The following is a 15,413-nucleotide window of genomic DNA, read 5'->3' as shown; positions in this document are numbered from 1 at the left end:
ATGGGCAGAGGAGTGAGTTACATGGCAATGACAACTGAGCAACTAGCCGCGGCCAATTTGATCAATTCCGATATCAATGAGCTCAAGATCGCTGTCATCACACTCATTCATGATGCTTCTAGACTCGGCGGCACCTCAGGATTCGGAACCCATTTTCTTAGATGGCTAGCATCTCTTGCTGCTATGTGAGTTTTGACAAATTAGGGTGAAATACATATATTTTCCGAGATCTTATATCTCTAACAAATTTTTATCTTTACTTGCATTCCAATTGCTATCATCATATCATAGATTAGTTGACGAAATAGAAGTCACTTTTTGTACTTGCTAATGTTACATCTTTATTTTTTTCAATGTTATGCAGTTACTTGTTGATTCTGGATCGCACACATTGGAGAACCAACATGCTCACATCACTCTTAGTACCATAGATATTCCTCAGTCTTCCTTCTGGCCCCTTTAAACTTCTAAGGTCATTCTTCCTTTCCTTCTCTATTACATCATACTTACTTAGTGCAAAATATTCCATTTAAAAGTAGGAGTGGATGAGAATCATATACCCGTGACCTTTGTGTCACGTTGGCTAGCTGATGGTTGAAACCCAAGATCAATTTATATATTAAAGTCACAAATAACATGCCACAGGGGTGAGGTTGGGAAATGGATTGCTTTTGTCGCGGTTGTTCTAAGGTTATTCTTCCACCGTTGCTTCCCAGGTATATATCATCTTCTAAACTCATACACCTTAAGTTCTTGTCTATATCAGCTCATGAAATCATTTACGAAATAACAATTGAACGCGAAAAATGTGCAGAATGGTTAGAAATGCCAGGATCATTGATACTATTGTTGGTGGTAGCTCCAGAATTGCTAGCACACAAATTGAAGGATAGTTGGATGGGAGTTGTAATTCTGTTAATCATAGGGTGTTATTTGCTGCAAGAGCATATCAGGGCAACTGGTGGTCTCAGAAATTCATTCACTCAAAGCCATGGAATTTCCAATACAATTGGGCTGCTTCTCTTATTGGCTTACCCAATTTGGTCCATGGTTATTTTCATGATATAATTAACGAACTCATCAAGTTTTATCGTTTAAATTATTCACCTTCATAATTATTACTCCTGTTAAATTAGTGTAATAGGTAATTAAAAGGTTTTCATCCAGTTATATAAAGTGTTTTTCATTAGTTTCCTCCAATATTTGTTCCCATAACATTTTCTTTGGTCCATTTTTTTGCATTTTAAGGTCACCATTATAAAATGTACAAAGTACTTTATATACTTTACCAACTAAATTAACTATAAAAATTTGATTAAAACAAAAAACTTTACCAATTATTACAAGAAAAATGATGAACTAAAAATATTTTCAAATTAAAAAGAGCTTTGATGGTTGAAAGCGGGGTAAAACGCTCATATTCTATGGGTGTATAGATGAGTCTATCATGCCATTAAAATAGCAATTCAGAACGAGGAATTTTTATAATCACTGCTATTTTACCCCAACTTTGGTAATTTTCTTAAATTCAACATTTCAATGTGTTACATTTTTGCAAACACTATTACCATTATTATTGTAACTTTTATTTTAAGTAAAGAAAAATGATGGACCACATTGCTAAACAGTAAAAAAAAAAATCCCTACATAATATCCCATCAAATGAAAACCCATTATTGCTCATCATAGGAAAATCATTATATGGTTTTGTAATAACTTTTTAAATTTTAATAGTAGATCAACATTATGTTATAAAAAAAAAAAAAAAACTATACCTATAACTGTAATTGGATCAACATTAACCAATATAAATATTGAGATTAAAAATTTCATTCACATTGAAAAAACAGAGAGAGAAAAAGGCAAATAGCAGCTCAAAAGTGCTTGAAAAATAATCATGAATAGCATAGAATAACTACACTATTCTCATTAATTTAATGAGAGTGTAATTACTTTCTCATCATAGCTGCTTTTGCTTCCCTTTTAAGGAATCACAAACACCCAGAAAAAATTAAACAATTGAAAAAAAATCCCTGAAATTGCAAATTAAAAATTATTGATTTTTTTTTTTTTAGGAACACATGAAATTAAAATCAAAGAAAAAGAGTAAAGAAATTAGAAATGTATGATTCCTCTCAGACAAATGCCTCGTTTTGTCGTCACAATATTAAGAATGGATCGGACTCGTCATCTGTTTGTATCATCAATGAGAAATCAACCATTTTTTCTGATTTTTACACCATTTTTCCAAAAAAAACCCAACAAACAAATTGAATTGAAACAAGTAAAAGAGATTATTCAGAAAAAATAGGGAGAAATCAAATAAACAAATCAAAAACAAAAACAAAAACAAAAACAAAATGGATTGAAAATGGAGAGTGAGAAAGGAGGAGAGAGAATGGAAGAGAAATGGAGAAGAAGAAGAAGGAGTAATTATAGGTAAAGTATAAAAATAGCGGTGGATATTAGGGTTAAGGATTAGGGTTCAAAGTCAACTACTCATCATTTGGTCTAAGTTAGGCCCAGGCCCAGGCCCATTTCCCCAATTTTCCATTCAACGCTCGTCTAATGAAGTAATGATGTGTAATGAGTAATCACCATGTTGTATAAGGAAAAATTACATGATTAGGGGTTAGTTTGATTTGTCTCTAAGGTTTCATGATTTGAGCATGGGGCTAAACATTAAAAGTTCAAAAGAATTTGGGTTGAATAGATACCATCTTGATGATTTAATTAAGATGGATTTAAGCTATAGAATGTCGTTATTTTTTTATTTTTTTTTTATTTTTTTTTTTCTTTCAATAGAAATTTGAGAAACTTAGAAGGAGAACCTAGGTTGGGTACGTTGAACATGTTGATTTATGGTAGTGATGCCCTAGAATTAGATAACCAATGTTGAATGGAATTGAATTGAGCTGATTGAATTTGGTTGATAGTATGATTATGGTTTATCAATGTATTATGTAGTTGAGTTAACATAATGATTTGATTTAATTTACATGACTCGAATTTGACCTAGTCAAAGTTGGCCTTGCTTGAAGTATGCTAGGTTAGGCTCAAAATTCAGGCCTAGCCCGATTTTGTTAAAGAAAGCCTGCTCTTTTTGGCCGTAAATAGTGGGTTTGGGCATTTTTTGTCAACCGAAGTTGGGCCCGAACCTAGACCATGATTCCATTTAACTTAAATCAAATAATGATCAAATCAATTCAAACGTTAAAGATAAGTGGATGAAACTTAACTCTCTCAATGATATTAAAAAACATCCTTGTATTGTCAAAATAATAGAATGTGCAAGCAATTGCACTTACACAATCTCACATAGTTTTTGAGACAATTAGGTGCATTTGCAAGTCGTGTAAGACTATGGCCTTGTTCTGATTTACTGAATTGAACTGAAATGTATTGTTTATGTGAGAAAGAAATTAGGAACTGAACTGATTGGAGTTGAGTTAAGTTAATTAGCTAAACTGAACTGAACTGAAATTAAGCTGAAAAGAACAGGCCCTATATGATCTCAATGTTTAAAAAAAAAAAATTAGAAAAAAGAAAAGTCCATGTGCTTTACTTTTTGGGAAATTGTATAGACAAAATACAAGCACATGACCTACAATCCTTACCCAATGGTGTACTGGGAAGGGAGATCAATGGCTAAGAATAGGGAAGGGTTGGGAAACCTATGCTCATTTTACCCAATGATGTACTGGGAAAGGAGATCAATGCTCTCTTTGGTTTGATGACTGGACTGGCATGGGCCCTCTTAGGCAGCTTATTGCTGGTCCTCTCAAACCTGACCTGTAATACCCTAAATTTTTCTATTTTAAGTTTCGGGGACGAAACTTGTTTTAAGGAGGGTAGATTGTAATACCCGAATATTTATGATTTAATATATTATATTTTATAAAAAAAAATAGTTATTTTTATTTATTAAATAACTTTCCTAATCTCATATTTTTATTTTAGAGTTCGGAAAGATTTAAAACCCTATTTTAATTTTAGTAGGACTCTTACTTAACTTATATAAACTATTTTTAACCCTAAAAATATTATTAACTCTCAAAAGATATTTTATTAAAAAAAAAAAAAAGAAAAAAAAGAAAAGGGCTTGCCGAACGATCTCTTTTGTGCGTGACTTCCATGATCCAACCCCAAAACTTGATATTTCATTAAAGTTTTTCTTTCATTATTATTCTTCAATATCCATTTCATATTTAATTCTCCAAACTCCAGTGGATTTGTAAAACAAAGCCCACAAATTGCAACTTCAGTGCACATTACTTGGTCTTGAATGTTGTGGTCAGATTGTAACTAGTCGGAAGGTAATCACACGAAACTTTTAGAGATGTTTGTATTATATTTCGTACTATTATGTGTGATATGATTTGTTATTAGTACTCTGTATTATTTTTATGGGTAAATTTTATAATTGTAATTCGTGTGATCAAATTTGTATATGATATGATTGATTATTGGTGTTATATAATTTGATTGGATATGAGTATCGTATTAGTTTAATTGTTTATGATTGATAATTTCTAGGGTTTTAATGTTGTTGCTATAGGGAGTATTGTTTTATTGAGGTTTAGGATTATTAAAACAGAGTATTATTTTTGGGTTGAAAATTAATTAATTTTGGGTACTAGTATTAGCCATATAAGAGTTGAGATTTTTTATGAACCGAATATGTAATCATATAAGAATTGGGAACTTGTGCCAATATTAGATATTATTTATTATCATGTGAAAGATTATTTGATCAAGTATGAGATCAAAAGGTTGAGAATTATTATATTTTATTCTTGGTTTGAGGCTCGGCGTTATATACCTTAGTCCTTGGCATGTTTGGTAATAAGATAATGATCATGAGTTAAGAATGAGGTACAATATTTATTATTTATATATTTTTCTATGGTCCCCTACAGTGGGAATTGGCCCGTATGTGGTCTGGTTCAAGGTGTTTTCTAATTATTGGGAGTATTCAAGTTCTTTTATACTTGCTGGTTTATTATTCGAATTACTCATGTCCAAGGCTAGGTATAGAACAAAGAGCGTGGCACACTTATTGTTTAGATGAGTTAATTGAGCAAATTATCGTATTATTATATTTGAGGATTACTTTCGGAGTATGGATGGAGTTAATTTTACCCTTGAGTTTGGTATAATTTGTGAATGTAGTTTCAGGCTACATTGCTAAGTGAGCTAGTTATATTGATTATTATATATATATATTGTTTAATTATATTTTGATAAGTGATGATTACTCAGCTTTTTGCTGACGTGTGTGTGTTATTTTGTTATGCTACTTGTGTTTGCGGCCATGTCTTTTTCTTATGGTGGCCCTGCGACGATCTATTTTGGAATTTGTCCTTAATGGTGAGCAGTCAAGATTGTTTAAGCAGGTTGATCAAGTGATCGTAGCTAAAGGAGCTCAAGTGTTTCGATTAGTGTTTTTATATCAAGCTTGTAAAGTTGTATAAATAGCTCACCTAGATTTGTTGGGTTGTAAGTATTGGGATTTTGTAAGCCTTAACACTTGACAGGTTGTCGAGTGTGGCGGTAATACCTCCGATTTAAGTGTATGCTTCCGCAATTTTATTTAAAGGTTGTTTATTTTCCTTTATTTATTTTTTTATTATTAGCTAGTTAATCGGGGTGTTACATGACCAATTTAACCAAAAGGTTGAATCAATCATGGGGAATGATGGCTGGTTGCCTGCTAATTTCCATGATAATATTCCTCCTCACATTCTCTCTTTCATCTTTTCTATCCCTTTTCTTAGCCATTCTGAGGACTTTCCTTTCTGTTCTCTGGGCAAGGGAAATCACTTTGAAACTTCTTCTGCCTATTTGTATCTCTAGAATCAAGCCTATCCTAGAAGTAGAGATTATTTCTTGACTGAGGATATATGGAAGTTGGATGCAAAACCTTCTGTTAAGTTCTTTTTGTGGGCCTGTGCATGGCAAAGTTTACCTACTTCTGCTGTTCTGCATTCTAGGAACATCACCCCTTCTAGTAAGTGCTCTTTTTTCCCTCAAACTGATGAATCTATCATCCATCTTCTTAGGAATTATTGTCCTAGAGCTACTGAAATCTGGTCTTCCATCACTTGCCCCCAAAACTTCTTCACTGACCCTTTCTCTGCTTGGTTCCCTAACAACATTAAAGACACTAGCAAATCCTTATTTCTTGACCAAGACTGGAACTGTCTCTTTGCTCTAATATGTTGGAAATTATGGCCGAGGAGGAACAAATGGGTTTTTGGTAAGACCAATATCCCAATTGATCAGTGGTGGCATTCTTTAAAGTGGATGATCCATGAGACAACCTTTCTAACCCCTGCTAGGTCTCATAAGGCTATGGTGTATGTTCCCCCCACTATTGATTCTACTCTATGTATTGCTGTGGATGCTTCCTTTTGTCCTGTAAGAAAGTCTGCAGGGATAGCTTGTGTTTGTAGAACAACAGAAGGTGCCTGGAGGGGATTGCCACTCATGTGAGAACTACTAGCCCTGCCATGGCTGAATGCCTAGCCATTCTCCTTGCTTTGAGGTGGTGCCAATCAAAGAACTGGGAGGATAGCACCATTCTATCAGACTGCCAGAGATGTACTGTTAGCATCAATGACTGCTATGCCCCCCCGATGAGTTGTCTCCTTTTATTAATATCTGCAGGGACTTAAGACAGACTTTGGTCCAATGCAAGGTGATGTATGTGGGAAGGAGGAGCATCCAGGAGGTAGATCAGATGGCCAGGGCAGCCAGATTGGGTCTTGCAGCTCAGTGCATGGGGATTTTTAATCCAGATGTGTTCCTTTGTAATGCTACTATTCTCACCCCACCCCCTAATTTGCATCAGAACTACTCCTCATCTAATGTAGCTTCTATTAGCCTAGATGGAAACATTTTGGGTGCTGCGACACCATCTTTTGACCCTCCTTAGTGAGGTGTATCTTGTACTATTGCTGTGTGTAACCGCCTAACTTTCTAATATATTTGCTCATTCCAACCAAAAAAAAAAAAGACCTACAATCCTTTATTAGAGAATTTTATTATTTTCATTATAATAACTTGCTCAATGGTTGATATACATAATTTCCTTTTTTTTTTTTTTTAGAGTAACTAGTGTATAAACACTTAAAAAAAAAAAATTAAAAAAAAAAAAACACTTAGAAATTTATTGACGAGTCTGTTTTTCTTTTTTAATCGCAAAATTTGTAATTAAGTACCAAAAAGAAATTACTTCACAAACAAAACCGAAGACTTCACATAAAAGAATGAAGTCAAATATTGACAATGTCCCCTTCTACACCATACATATACATTATACACAGCCAGTCCAGGTCCACAAAACACAGCGGTCAGCTACAATTGAAACCGTTGCAAATTGAAGCCCAAATAATCAATGCCAAAGTCAGAAAAATTACTCCTAGGATGATTAGTTTTATTTTGGCATTCTGATACCACATCTTCCTTCTTATCTCTGTTGCTCTATTTCTGTACTCAAGAGACTGAAACAACAAAGAATTAAGTACATTTATTAGCAATTGCACAATCCTTCTAAGAAAAGGCGGTATGTGTTTCACTTTCAAATAGATGGAGTATGATATAAATGAATTACCGAATCATGTAGCGCCTCAGCCTTGTTTACAACAGAGTTTATTTGCTCCCCTCTTTCAAGAATCTAGAATACAAAGCAATAAAACAGACAAGCGTTAAACTCAAAATATTGCAACCGTTCAAATCCATTTCCTACATTAGTCTCAAACTTATTTACCTTGTTTACATTGTCGGTTATGACAACTTGGACCTCGGAAATTTGAGCTTTCACTTTTGCTACCTTATCAATTTCTTCAGCATGATCAACAACCCATTGCATATTCTGCTTCATTATAGGCCTGCTCATGATACCGCGAAAAATAAGTAACAAAAAAATTCGTGTTTAACTGAAGGAGTGAAGGGAAACATATATTTCAGGAAACTTGTTTTTTTCATATTTTTTTTGCATACCAAATTTTATTGAAGTGTTTAGATGCTGAGTTTGGCAAGGACTTACAAGACATACCCAAATTTCTTACTGAGACTTTTTGCAGTGGCAGCATCCCCTTCACCATGACCATATCTTTTCTTGAAGTCCTGTCTGATTCGGTCAAGAAACTCGAATAGAATCTGTTGTGTTCCCACAGTTTCTCTGGCAACAACACCATAAACTGCACATTGGAAAAGTATACATAGCAGCATTAGCATATTATTTAGAACATACTCCTTATAATATAACAAATAAATGTTGTTTTGGAATGTAATGACTACCATAGGGTCCATATCCCTCTTCAACTAGAAAGTTGAAAGTGTGGCCATCATATTTCATGGTGAACTTCTTGTGAGGATCAGCTGGGAGATTCTCGAGCCATTGAGCAGCAATGCTCGGTAAGTTGCTAGGCTGGGTGGTGTGCTCAGCCAATATGACCACCCCTCGAGCCACAAAACTGTATACAATCCATTCTTGACCCATGTTATTATCCCCAAAGTACCAGAATTTGGAGGCTTCTTAGCTTAATCTGCAAGTGGCAAGTAGTTTTAGAAAAATACGTACAATATATTCCTTGCTATAAACTTTGGCTTATTTTATCTGTATATATTTGAAGCTGAAATTTCTTGATTAACTTAGAAATAGTTATTGAAAAAATCAGATGTTGAAATTGTCTGATTTCAAAATCTATCAGCGTTTTGGTTAAGAAGACCTTTTCTTTTCCTTGCAAAAAGGGCATAAGATTATTGGTTTTATTGACGAGGCTTGTTCAATGTTTTGGTCATCTTGACCAAGGAACATCACATATTGGATTCAAAATATCGATACCATTCTGTTCACGCATCAAGTTATTCACTTTGAAGACATTACTTTCCATATAAACAATATGCAACTATGCAAGCACTCTTGCGGCCTATTTGACAAACAGTTACAAATGGGATGAAGTAATACATTTATTCATCTTACAAGGAAAATTACTTCTTTGAAAATTCAGAATTATTTCTTTGAAAATTACTCAAGAATTCATAATTAATTTGTTTTTTTTTTCCATAACCTTTGAGTATTAAATTATACAGCGTAGCGCCGCAGCCTTTATAATGTTGACTAAGCTTTGATGAACCTTCTTCCCATCTAGAGACAAGTTTGAACTCTAACCCAAAGTCACAATCTTCAGGATTAAAACTCTAGATTCTTTTCAAATATACTCTACCTTTCTTTTTCACATTTTTTACTATAAAATTGACCTCATTTTGGTTGGAGTTACTTATCCTATATCATTTTTTTTTTTTTTTGACAAAGATTATATCAAATATCAGTTATTTGATCTTCATCATTGAAGGGGATAGCATTTATCTTTTGGGAGGATAAATAATCTACTTTAGTAATTATCTTATTAAATTCAGTGGTTATACCTACACTAAGTGACAAGGACTTCATAGTGTGAAATACAAAAACTAGTAGAGAAACTACAATATTACCTCAACTGACCAATAAAATAAGACCTCTTATTGTCGTATGACTCCTATCCTATCTCTTTGTCCAACTCATAGCCACAAAAATACCCAAACTACCTAGATTAAGCTCTCTTTTTCTCAGTTATACATAGCAGAGAATAAAGAACCCTCCATGCAACCCTCTAAGATAAACCCTTAAGGCAATTGGTGGTGAAGCAGATGCTGCTAGAGCGTCTTTCTTCAATGTATGGTGTGGCTGTGTGCGTCGAGTTTGATCTCGCCACATTAGATCTCACTTCACGCACATTGCCTCGGTAAGCTGCCTGTATCTCTTATTAGGCACTCTCATTTAATTGTATAAAAATCAAATTCATTTTTAACAAATTTATTTAAAATTACAAACTCTTGTGTCCAACCTAGACGTATAATGTGGCTAGATAATAGGAGTTCTTGTTTCAAATCTTACACATTGGTAGAAAGTGTATTACATTTGAATTCACACAATATTTGTTGTGATGATTTATTGTCCTGCCTTTAGGTAAAAGGCAAGAAAAGTAGATCATTAAGGTTATATTAGAGTTTTTGTAAAAATCTTTAATTACCTAGTCAATAGCTAACTATATAATGCCTAAGATAGAGCCTAGAATCATGCCTATCAACAATGCAGAGGTTAAGAGAATGGATATAAACATGATTATATAGTTGTTTACATACATACATAAAGAAATTTGCTTTAGATCATCTGTTTTAAGAAAACTAGGGACTCTATACTGCTCCATTGGATTAGTACATAATAATCCCTTTGGAAATGCAGAGTACCCTGACATTGAATAATACACCATCTTTGTTCCAAATCAGTTGCATTGCTATGTTGCATCTGATTCGTGATAGATGGTGACAGACTCATCTTGTGTAGATGATACGAATTTGGTTTCGAATATCTAGGAAGATATTATATGATTGAAGAAAGTTTTTAACAGTGTGTTTGGATATGGTAATTTGGAGGGGAAGAGAGGGATGAGAAAGCGAGGTATCTCAGCTCGTCCCTTTCTCTCCCTCCCTCCCCAACACATCCAATGTTGGATGCATACTATTCTTCCCTTTTGTCCCCTCTCTTCCCTTTCCTTTCTCTTTCTTCCCCTCCCCTCCCTTTTATTCCGTATTAGAATTTCTAAGTAAATTGTGACAGCTTAGTGCAGATAAGGCTCAATTTTGCTGTGCTAAAAAACTGGTTTTTTTTGTATGATGATACGTTAATTTTTGTAACTGCTTCATAGATACGACTACTTATTTTATAACTGTCTCATCAAACTGGCAGAAAATGCAATCACTTAAGCAAACAATGCGTAATGAATATTAAGCTACTTTAATTAAACTCATTACTTCATTAGAGATTAAAATGTGATGAGATCTAAAGAAAGACTTACCTTGAAGATGAGGAACTGGATTGCCAATCAGTGTTTAATGATTTCACATGAAATTGACTACTGGCAAAGTTCTGCCTTGATCCGAACATACACACCAAAAATCTGACAGAGGGTATGAACATGGCTCCACTGAAGTTCCATGAGGCTAAACTCCCATATCATTTGACTTAAATAATGATATGAAGGGACCATTCAAAAACCTCATTTGATTCTACTCTGAAGTTCAGCTTCCTGGTGGTAGGACTGTGCTCTTCTTCACTATTAAGGGACTTCTAACAGTTGGCAAGCCAAACAGCTTCATTGGAAAATTACTTGTCCCGTCATAATATCATATGCTATTTTCTCCAAAGAGGTAGTTACAACTTTAACAATTTAGTAGCATTGCAAGCTCGAGGAGAAATATGAACAAGAAGAACAAAACTTCATCATCCAAAGGAGCCAGCGCATAGCTTTGCCAGAGCAAGCCTGACTGCCTGAGAGCTGGGCAGTGATTCAGGTGTACAAAGGCCCAGAACGATGTGAACATGGAAGTCTGGTATGATCGGCTTAAGCAACATCACATTGTGTGTATGAAGTAATGATGATTGCACCCAATTTGTTATGAGTACAATCTTAAAGGCAATTTTGATAATCCAAGGAGAAACTCCCAAAAGTTAAACAGCCTGTGAATCTGTGATTGTGCTCAAGAAGCCAACTTCTCAGACTTGCAAATTTATATTTCTGAAAAAGCTCATGTCCTGCATCATATCACAAATCTGTATCAACCACAACTGCTTGCACCAGTGGTTAATTGAAACTTTGAATCTAATCTGCTTAAACCAACAAATATATATTGCAATCAAGTCATAAAAATTGAAACCAAATATGCAGCTGAAGTTGTCCAACCTAAGCAACTGTAGCTTTGGTAGCCTGGTAGGGCCAGGAAAGTGAGAACCGGGGAGGGGGATTCAACTCAACTACTCAAGCAATAGGATTTTGTACAGAACCATGGAAGTAGTTCCATTCTCAGAATCCTTGAGATGGATGTAAAATGTACCACATATATTTCTCACACTGTTGTTACAGATTAAGCTCATCACAAGTACTAAACCGGTTTCCGAAAGCTTAAATAGCTGGCTGTTTAATTTTGCAGGACTAGCTAAAAAACATGTATATCATGTTTTACAGGTTTTGAAATGTTATCTAAGTTAGCCAATTAAAGATCTCTCTGATTATGAGGAACCATTAGTAACTAAGAGTCTAAGACCTATTTTTCAAGAAAATCAACGTCGTAGCCTTTGCAGCCCTACAAAAAAAAAATTCCATGAAGACTTTCACATCTTATAGAATGGCTAGAGGTCTTAGCAAGAGAATGAAAGTCCAAGATTAATTTTTTTGTTGATACCAGTAAGATGATGCAGGCCATTCTGGATACATATGTAAAATGATGGTTTTACCTCCAGTTTTGCATAATGAATTATGTTGATCTCTAATAAAAAGGATTATAATGGACTTACTTGAATTTTTTTTTTTTACCTAAACTCCTTCAACTTGGTTGAAATGCTCTCTCCCCCCCTGTAATTAGCATTCCATTTTAAGCAGCCTTTTCTTCCATCAGTTGTGCATGCTATGCTCATCAGCAACAGGAATTAAGTGTCCCTGCTGCTTGACAGCATAATAGCTAAATGTCAAACTGAACTTCTAACACCAAAGCATCTTTGAAGCTCATAAGCCTTGAGATAGGTCATGTCCTCAGTTCATACACCGAATACTTTGCTACCCCTTTAGATTTACAGTGAAATAATCACCAAAAGTCTTGACAAGAGCACAAGCCATCCTTGAAATGGTGAAATCTCAATGAGTCTCTAACAATGATCTGTATGCCAACAACCTTGGCTGTGTATTTTATGAAATTATGACAATCACCGCATATTCTTAAATTTTTGAACACACGAATTGACGATTCCCCATTTAAATTCAGCAACCCAAAAGCAACTGCTAGCTTCTCACTATGGTTACATAAGACTTCCTCTTTTTCTTCTTGATCCAGATCTTGCAGAACAAAATCAGTATTTGGTAAATACCCAGCCAGTCTGACCTTATACTTGATATCACTTAAGAATTGGGATATTTTATCACTCTGTTCATTGCTATTATCACCAACCACAAATGAGTAAACCTTGTTCTTGACCTGAATCCAACTACAACCTGGTGGTTTTGATATTCCCTTTTCTTCCATTATTTTCCTATATTTAGAAGCTTCACCCCACAGTTTGCCAGCAACAAAGATGTTTGACAGTAAAACATAATTGCCAGGATTGTCAGGTTCAATCTCAAACAGATGCTTGGCAGCAATTCGTGCCAAGTCAACATTCTTATACACTCTACAACCACCAAGTAAAGCTCCCCAGGCAGCAGCAGTTGGTTTCATGGGCATTCCCTGAATGTATTCATAAGCTTCTTTTAGGCGACCAGCACGACTGAGTACATCAACTAAACTTGAATAATGATCTGCGTCGGGCTCAATAAAGTGATCCCTCATTGAATGAAAAACTTGAAGACCCTCATCAACAAGTCTTGAGTGACTGCAACCAGAGAGAACCCCTGTAAAAGTTACAGAATTTGGCTTTACACCATAAGTTATCATATTTTTGAAGAGCAACAAAGCTTCTTCCCCTCTCCCATGCATGGCATTTGCAATAATCATGGTATTCCAAGCTATAGCATCCTTTCTAGGCATCAAATTAAATAATTGACTGGAAATCTCAAGCTCACCGCATTTAGCATACATATAAATCAAGGCTGTTGTGGTAGTTATATCAGCGAAAATCCTATTCCTTAAAATGTATGCGTGGATCTCCTTTCCTTTCCTTAAGCTCTCCAAGTTCGAGCATGCAGGTAAAGCACTAGTTAAGGTAATATGATTGGGTTTGAGCCCTTGAGCCTGCATTTGGACAAGCAATTCAAGAGCTTGGATGTTCTCACCATTTTGAACACACCCACCAATCACAGTATTCCATGAATCATAATTTAAGGTGACCCTATGTGTTCTCATTTCACCAAATAGGCTGAGAGCCCTCTCTGATTCTCCATTTAAGAAATACGCCGATAAGATGACATTCCAAGAGACGATATCACGCACAAGCATACTATCAAACACTAACTGAGCTTCTTTCAAACATGAGCAGCTCGCATACAAGTCAACAAGCGCACTAGTAACAAATGTATTTTCTCCAAACCCATCTTTCAAAACATACCCATGAATTTGTCTACCTAAATTCAAGCACTTCAATTCAGAACAAGCAGGCAAAATAGAAGACACCGTCACTTCATTCGGCCTCAATCCGCTCAACCCCATCTCACGAAACACGATCAAAGCATCCCCAGGAAACCCACAACTAACATAGCTCGACAACAACGATGTCCAAGAAATAACATCCTTGACCAGCAAATCATTGAAAACAGACAGAGCACCCTCACAACTCTTACATTTCCCATACATATTAATCAACGCATTTCCCACAGTAAGATCAGACAGAAACCGAAACCTAACAGCATCCTCATGAATCTCTTTTGCTTTCGAAAGATCAGCAGATGCAGCACAAGCCTTGACAGCTGATAGAAGCAGTATCCTATCAGGCAGCTGAATGTTCTGCCTCCTGAATAAAGAATACAACTTAACTGCTTCATTTGAATGACCCTGCTTAGTGTAAGCAGAAATCAAGTTTGTCCAAGAATGTAGATTTGGTTCAGGAATTTTGTCGAACAGTTGGCGTGCACGACTTAAATCGCCAGAATTTAGAATGGGTTTAAGCAGTTTTTCTCCAAGATGAGGAGAGATGTTAGTGGGTATTTTGAATCGCATGATTTAAGCCAAGATGAGCGGCAGATTAGCAGAATAGCAGATAAATTTGGCGGGAAAATCATCGACTATAATGCTTCAGCTCATAACTGAAATAACGACACACTTTGAATTTTAGTTATTTGCAGAATTGCAGCGTATTTAAATTCTCCGCGCGCCACGGCTAAGCCATCTAGACTATGGCTGGTGGACAACGATGTTTGGGCTGCTATTAAGCAATTGCAAAAAATTTTAGAGAGTGCTCGTAATTCACTACACATAAGTTTATTGTAATTGTAAGTGCAATGCAACAAAGATGGACAGATGGTAGTGAGTTGTGCGGAGTCGCGGCCAATTAGTATTATGTGCCTAATAGAGGAAGTCCAAATAAAAGAAGCCCTCAAAGTTCAGTTTTTTTTTTTTATTATTTTTTTTTTATATTTTTTATTTAAGAATAATAGTTCCTCCTCTCTCCAACTGTATCTATTTTAAGTTCAAAAAAAAAAAAAAACTGTCATATCTATTTTTTTTTTCATTTTAAAATTTCTCTCTCTCCTCTCATAAATTAAAAACCTTCCTTAATTTATTCTTTTGTATTTTCTCTCTCCTCTCACCATTTTTCTCTCTTTAAAAACTGCAATCTACCATGGCGAAAGACAAAAAACACATGAAAACCCTTCAAAAAGATA

At 35.1% G+C, this 15,413-nt stretch overlaps 1 protein-coding gene, 2 non-coding genes and 2 pseudogenes across 4 annotated transcripts; 1 reads left to right on the top strand and 4 right to left on the bottom strand.

The window, feature by feature from the left end:
• On the top strand, positions 1-1,068 carry LOC145602738 (cold-regulated 413 plasma membrane protein 2-like; annotated as a pseudogene).
• Positions 1,069-1,410: 342 nt separating this feature from the next.
• Positions 1,411-1,501, bottom strand: LOC145603315 (small nucleolar RNA snoR8a). Its single transcript, XR_014104829.1, has one exon. It is a non-coding gene; the product is annotated as a small nucleolar RNA snoR8a (small nucleolar RNA).
• A 629-nt stretch (positions 1,502-2,130) lies between these two features.
• On the bottom strand, positions 2,131-2,212 carry LOC145603325 (small nucleolar RNA SNOR75). Its single transcript, XR_014104835.1, has one exon. It is a non-coding gene; the product is annotated as a small nucleolar RNA SNOR75 (small nucleolar RNA).
• Positions 2,213-7,130: 4,918 nt separating this feature from the next.
• Positions 7,131-11,629, bottom strand: LOC145602940 (vesicle-associated membrane protein 724-like). 2 transcript variants are annotated; one of them, XM_081659082.1, is made up of 6 exons: positions 10,905-11,629; positions 8,305-8,552; positions 8,060-8,204; positions 7,772-7,892; positions 7,616-7,678; positions 7,131-7,505 (listed from the first exon to the last, which is right to left on the bottom strand). In XM_081659082.1, exons 2-6 carry the CDS (start codon positions 8,504-8,506, stop codon positions 7,356-7,358), a joined length of 681 nt encoding a protein of 226 aa, XP_081515208.1. In that variant the 5' UTR covers positions 8,507-8,552; positions 10,905-11,629; the 3' UTR covers positions 7,131-7,355. The 2 variants fall into 2 exon arrangements, with proteins under 2 accessions (XP_081515208.1, XP_081515209.1); XM_081659083.1 differs by lacking the exon at positions 10,905-11,629 and having other exon boundaries at positions 8,305-8,608.
• Positions 11,630-12,294: 665 nt separating this feature from the next.
• On the bottom strand, positions 12,295-14,748 carry LOC145602740 (pentatricopeptide repeat-containing protein At1g20230 pseudogene; annotated as a pseudogene).
• Positions 14,749-15,413: the final 665 nt, after the last annotated feature.

The sequence above is a fragment of the Chenopodium album genome, chromosome 21, assembly GCF_948465745.1.
Source record: "Chenopodium album chromosome 21, dcCheAlbu1.1, whole genome shotgun sequence".
In the NCBI taxonomy this organism is placed as follows: Eukaryota; Viridiplantae; Streptophyta; class Magnoliopsida; order Caryophyllales; family Amaranthaceae; genus Chenopodium; species Chenopodium album.
The sequence above is the reverse complement of the archived record's forward strand: the minus strand, read 5'-3'. Positions and strand labels throughout refer to the sequence as shown.

Bases quoted from the DNA above. Each gene is read 5' to 3' on its own strand.
- LOC145602940 (XM_081659082.1), bottom strand. From the start codon at position 8,506: ATGGGTCAAGAATGGATTGTATACAGTTTTGTGGCTCGAGGGGTGGTC. The intron at 8,205-8,304 runs GTAGTCATTACA...TCCAATGTGCAG, and splicing joins AGAGGGATATGGACCCTATG to TTTATGGTGTTGTTGCCAGA. The intron at 7,506-7,615 runs GTAATTCATTTA...TTGTTGTTTCAG, and splicing joins CTGAGGCGCTACATGATTCG to TCTCTTGAGTACAGAAATAG.